General features: G+C 39.4%; 1 protein-coding gene across 2 annotated transcripts in view; it reads right to left on the bottom strand.

The window, feature by feature from the left end:
* SLC28A3 (solute carrier family 28 member 3) overlaps positions 1–6,600 on the bottom strand; it is a 62,201-nt gene that overhangs the window by 37,737 nt on the left and 17,864 nt on the right. For both annotated transcript variants that reach the window (XM_045020906.1, XM_045020907.1), the window contains exon 3: positions 5,115–5,194. In XM_045020906.1, the coding sequence (XP_044876841.1) occupies positions 5,115–5,194 (80 nt within the window). The remainder of the gene's footprint in view (positions 1–5,114; positions 5,195–6,600) is intronic.

The following is a 6,600-nucleotide window of genomic DNA, read 5'->3' as shown; positions in this document are numbered from 1 at the left end:
TGTCACGGGGCCGCAGATGCGTGCTGATTGGTCTGCAAGCACCCCATGGGCTGTGGGTTGAGAATCACTGAGCTAGACAATCACCTAAGCTTTGTGTAAGCTTGGAAAGAATTCACAGCTACAGAAATGACTCTTTAAGTCAGTTCCTTTAGACTAGAAAAGCAAAGATATATTTAAGGATAATAATTATCCAGACTGTATTCACATGGTAAACAGATGCAGCTGGAATCAAATATGCAGTGAAATTTAGCATTAGCTTTCTCCTTATGCTGTGGTAAATAATGATTAATTTTAAAGAAACAGGAAATGACACATGCCACTGTAATGTGACTCATTTTTATCTAGTTCAGATTAGCACTCAAACAACAGATTAGGAAGAAGTTTGCTCACCACGTCAAACAGTAACAGGTCTTTGATAAATGTTGTTTGCTTCTGACCTGTCAGTTTTTGTTACTGGAATTTCTATTGCCATACAAATTATAGCTATTATTTCATAGGACGTTAAATTACCCACTAAGCCTCTGCAAAGAGATTAGGTCCAAGGAAAAGGCAAGAAAGCTGAAGAGAAAGACACATATATAAGACAGAACAGCCTTATCAATTTTAATTGTTCGTGAACGAATTAAAGATTATTGGTGATTACCTGCAATGGTGTATTCTTACAGTGATATTGTAATCGACAGATTTATTTTACAACTTAGTAATAGATAGTTAAGATAGGGTATGTTCATGAAAGGATACTGTCACCCTGTGGAACTCTTTGCCAGATGATGTTCTGAAGGCCAAGACTATAAGTGGGTTCAAAAAAGAACTAGATAAATTCATGGAGGATAGGTCCATCAATGGCTAGTAGCCAGGTTGGGCAGAGATGGTGTCCTTCACTTCTGTTTGCCAAAAGCTGAGAATGGGCGACAGGGGATGGATCACTTGATGATTGCCTGTTCTGTACATTCCCTCTGGGGCACCTGGCATTAGCCACTGTCAAAAGACAGGATACTGGGCTAGATGGACCATTGGTCTGACTTATGAGAAGAGGCTGAGGGAACTGGGATTGTTTGGTCTGCAGAAGAGAAGAATGAGGTGGGATTTGATAGCTGCTTTCAACTACCTGAAAGGGGGTTCCAAAGAGGATGGATCTAGACTCTTCTCAGTGGTAGCAGAAGACAGAACAAGGAGTAATGGTCTCAAGTTGGATATTAGGAAAAACTTTTTCACTAGGAGGTTGGTGAAGCACTGGAATGGGTTACCTAGGGAGGTGGTGGAATCTCCTTCCTTAGAGGTTTTTAAGGTCAGGCTTGATAAAGCCCTGGCTGGGATGATTTAGTTGGGAATTGGTCCTGCTTTGAGCAGGGGGTTGGACTAGATGACCTCCTGAGGTCCCTTCCAACCCTGATATTCTATGACCTCCAGAGGGCATCGAGTCCAGTCCCCTGCACTCGTGGCAGGACTAATTATCTAGCCTGTTCCTGATGGGTATTTGTCTAACCTGCTCTTAAAAATCTCCAATGATGGAGATTCCACAACCTCCCTAAGCAATTTATTCCAGTACTTAACCACCCTGACAGTTACGAAGTTTTTCCTAATGTCCAACCTAAACCGCCATTGCTGCAGTTTAAGCCCATTGCTTTTTGTCCTATCCTCAGAGGTTAAGAAAAGCAATTTTTCTTCCTCCTCCTTGTATATGTTGTTGTTAATGGATTGATTTGTTTCAAGGCTTGTGACACAGGAATGCTAGGCTATTGGGAGTGATTTTTTTTTTTTAAATAAATCAGTGAGCATTGGCCTTCAAAATAAAGGACACATAATGAATGGACTTTTCAAGAACATGGGAAAAAATAGTCAGGCTAAATGTTAGGTCCATCTTGAAGTTTTAATTCACAAATAAAAATGTTATAGGTATACCACTACCCGCACCGTATGCCTGATATTCTACTCCCACTCTGTGTTCAGTGACATCAAAAGCTAGCTTCAAAGTAATTCAAGTGAAGCAAAGTGCTCTTTGTATTACTGTGTAAATAGAGATTTCTTTACTGCAAGTAATTATATTTAGCTGCTGGTGGAAGAACAAAATGACCTGGAGAACAATAATAAAGCACTGTGGATAAACCTTAATTATGTTGGAACTTTCAATGGTATTATAAATAAATCAGAATTAATAACTTCCTAACATGTGCCCTTCATCTTCTTTGCCCTTACTCATCTTTCCACTCCTACCTATCATAGATTCATTACTATTCTTTGTTCGGGTTTTCACCAAGAAGGTTGGTGGTGATTGGACGTCTAACGTAGTGAATGCCAGTGAAAAAGAGGTAGGATCAGAAGAGGCTAAAATAGGGAAAGAACAAGTTAAAAATTATTTGGACAAATTAGATGTCTTCAAGTCACCAGGGCCTTATGAAATGCATCTTAGAATATTCAAGGAGCTGACTGAGGAGATATATGAGCCATTAGCGATTATCTTTGAGAAGTATTGAAGACAGGAGAGATTCCAGAAGACTGGAAAAGGGCAAATATAGTGCCCATATATAAAAAGGGGAAAAGGACAACCCAGGGAATTACAGACAAGTCAGCTTAACTTCTGTACCTGGAAAGATAATGGAGCAAATAATTAAGCAATCAATTTGCAAACATCTAGAAGATAATAAGGTGATAAGTAACAGTCAGCATGGATTTGTCAAAAACAAATCATGTCAAACCAACCTGATAGCTTTCTTTGACAGGGTAACAAGCCTTGTAGATAGCGGGGGAAGTGGTAGACATGGTATATCTTTACTTTAGTAAAGCTTTTGATACTGTCTCGCATGATCTTATCATATACAAACTAGGGAAATGCAATCGAGCTACTATAAGGTGGGTGCAAAACTGGTTGAAAAACTGTTCCCAGAGAGTAATCAGTGGTTCATAGTCATGCTGGAAGGCATAATGAATGGGGCCCCACAGGGATCAGTTCTGGGTCTGGTTCTGTTTAATATCTTCATCAATGATTTAGATAATGGCATAGAGAGTACACTTATAAAGTTTGCAGATGATACCAGGCTGAGAGGGGTTGCAAGTGCTTTGGAGGATAGGATTAAAATTCAAAATGATCTGGATGAGAAATGGTCTCAAGTAAATACGGTAGGATGAAATTCAATAAGGACAAATGCAAAGTACTCTGTTTAGGAAGGAACAATCAGTTGCACACATACAAAATGGGAAATGACTGCCTAGGAAGAAGTACTGCAGAAAGGGATCTTGGGGGGTCATAGTGGACCACAAGCTAAATATGAGTCAAGAGTATAACGCTGTTGCAAAAAAACTGAACATCATTCTGGGATGTATTAGCAGGAGTGTTGTAAGGAAGACATGAGAAGTAATTCTTCCGCCCTACTCCGCTCTGATTAGGCCTCAACTGGAGTATTGTGTCCAGTTTTGGGCACATTTCAGGAAGGATGTGGACAAATTGGAGAGAGTTCAGAGAAGAGCAACAAAAATTATTAAAGGTCTAGAAAACATGACCTGTGAGGGAAGATTGAAAAAACTGGACAAGGAGGAGGAAGAAAAATTATTCTTCTTAATCTCTGAGGATAGGACAAGAAGCAATGGGCTTGAACTGCAGCAAGGGAGGTTTAGGTTGGACATTAGGAAAAACTTCCTACTGTCAGGGTGGTTAAGCACTGGAATAAATTGCCTAGGGAGGTTGTGAAGTCTCCATCATTAGAGATTTTTAAGAGTAGGTTAGACAAACACCTGACAGGGATGGTCTAGATAATTAGTCTTGCCACGAGTGCAAGGGAGTGGATTAGATGACCTCTCGAAGTCCCTTCCAGTTCTATGATTCTAAACTTTAGGGGCGTGATTCTGAGAATGGGAGTCTCTGCTCAAAAATGTGCACACAATTGCATGTTTGCAGATGCTTAGTTTGTACACACAACTATGGTAATTGCAAATGGTTATTTAGACACTCAAATGCTTAATTTGCACTCACAATTACAGCAATTTCCACCCTTTTTTAAAACATGGCCCTAAAATGCGAAATTGTTTCATAAATGCTAATAAAACCACAAGTTTCCAAAGAGCAGGGAGGAGTGACTAGAGAAGAATAGTTCATTTGATTATGTAAAAGTAGTTAATTACTTTACAAGTTGTGTGGCATAAAAACTAATGCTAACTGTTTAAGATAAATATTTTAATGTTATGACTGCTTGTGAAACTGACCAAATTATGGGCCTGGTTTTCCAAGTTAAGTGTGTAATGCATATTTTTTGCATATACTTAATTTATGGATCCAAATTCCCAAATTGTGCATATAAATTGGGTAATTTTACATGCATATGGCCAGGTCAAGTAACCCAGTTTGAATGAGATAAATTCAAAATACCTGGCTACCCAGCAGCTGAGTTTCTAGAGCTTGCTGAACTATAAAACAGGAAGACTAAGATTCAAAACTGAAAGTTGTGAAGACAATACCTAACAAAGCAGTGATATAAATTGAAGGAAAGAGTAAAGCAGAGCACAATGTGCTTATATGAAAACTTCTCCCAACCCAATATGGCAGAAACATGTTAATTCAAAAGTCAGTATTTTATCTCAAGCTCAGGAACCTCTTTTATGGAGATGGGATGCACACACACACACACACAGGGACTATCAGCTCAATTCATTGTGTAATCACTGACATCTGTGCAAAGTAGTGTAAAACACTACAAATCAGGATGGTAGTGGTTTACATCTACTTTGCACTGGTGTGAATTACTATACAGTATGCATGGCAATGATGAATCTTGAACTTTCAGTAGGAATCCATTAACAGGCTCAACTGTGCTACTATGCAAAAGTGGTGCTGTTAGATCAAACGGGCAAATCTACTTTATGTAAAACTATTAGCTTCTCTAATTTGCAAAGATTCCTGATCATAATCACATGCTCAGTTCCGTGATCATATACTTTTTTAAAAATTTTAAATATGTAGTTTTTTCAATACACAATTACTAGGAGATACAAAGGACTGCCTGGCTTAGTAATATGGCAGCTGAATTTTTGCCTGTCATGAAGGAGGCTGAGACATCGGCAAATTTTTGTTTGGAGTGAGGGTGAAATGGGTGGAAAACTTGCTCATTAAAAAAAAAAATTACCCTTTTAAGAATATTTTCTCAGCTACTGAGTCTTGTTTGTTTTTATGCTGATCACTCTCGATATTGATGTGTGTATCCTCCTGGAAAACAGATACATAAAAATATAGTGAATATGACATATTTCTTGAGTAGTTTTCAAAAGAGAAGATTCTCTTAAAGACAGTGAGGTGGTTTTACAGGGCAAAATTTGGTTTCATTCTGTAGCTGAATCACAATCCGCATGCAGTCTCAACAGGAACTCTCAAGAGTAACATCTCATTCCACTAGCTCTATTCATAACACACATTCTCTCTCTCATTTTGCATACACAGCTCTGATTCTGCTGTGTGGTACCAACACTGTTATTAACATCAGGCAAACCCAGTAGTTATATAGCATAGCTGTCAAGTGATGAGCTTTTTTAATTTTGAACCTTCTCAAAGCCCATAAAATTTAAAAGGGGGAGGTAAAGAAGGAGACTAGCTTGTCCCTTCTGTTACTAGATGAGGAAAAGAGCCAAGAACAGAACAGTTTTGTATAAATGATCAAAAGTGAATCTTATATTGTAGGTGGATCTTGTAGCACTGCCTATTAAGGTTATCTGACACTTCTCATTATAAGACCCTGTTTTCAGTTAATTATAACTTTGCCAAACTTTAACCACTTAGGCTGAAATTTGCCATGCCAGGTGTTTGCCCCAGGCTCAATGTTTTTTGGCTAGTTTCAGTCAAAGTGGTCCAGCTGCTTCCAAGAAGGTGGCTAGGGAAGACTATGTTGTTTTGCCCATGTTTAAAAAATTCTGGAAACGTTTTATTTGAAAATCTCTAGTACCCCCCATGCTTTGGAATAGGGACTTGAAGTTTGGCAGGGAGGTAGCCTTTTTGTCAGGGATATCCTTTTAGGCCGATTTTCATAGAAACAACTAAATCTGGCCAAGTTATAAGCCTTTGAAATTTTGTAGTTTACATATGACAGCTTTTGATTTTAACAGCTAAAAATGCTACAGATTTTATCCACCCTGACCATGCTTGAGCCTCTCACAGCTCCTAGTGCTGACCAGACTGCATGTGCAATCCACATTGAACAACTGAGCATGCTCTATCCATGGCTCTACCCTCACAACTTTTACAGGTAAACAAACTGGACACGCCCAATCCCCAAAGAGTGACTGAGCATGCTCCAGACCAGTGATATGGAGGCTCAGAAGGACTTTCCCTGTAATAGCAGTTCCCAACAGCTCAAGACTGGGGTGGGGCCAGGTACTGGAACTGAGAGCAAGGAGCCCGTCTCTCCTGTGCTCTCTGTGACCCTACCCCCTGCTGGCACCCAGACAGTGGGAAGGAGGAAAGCACCTGATTTGAATGCAGAGGGGACAAAAGGCAGCATTGGAGGAGGGAAAGAAGTAGATTGAGACAGTTACTTGAGGGAGGAAACTGACTAGAAGTTGGCAGGAACATGCTCCTTCATAAACGAAATTTCTCTGAGGTATAAAGTATGCATCAAACAT

This window comes from Mauremys mutica, chromosome 6, assembly GCF_020497125.1.
Source record: "Mauremys mutica isolate MM-2020 ecotype Southern chromosome 6, ASM2049712v1, whole genome shotgun sequence".
In the NCBI taxonomy this organism is placed as follows: Eukaryota; Metazoa; Chordata; order Testudines; family Geoemydidae; genus Mauremys; species Mauremys mutica.
The sequence above is the reverse complement of the archived record's forward strand: the minus strand, read 5'-3'. Positions and strand labels throughout refer to the sequence as shown.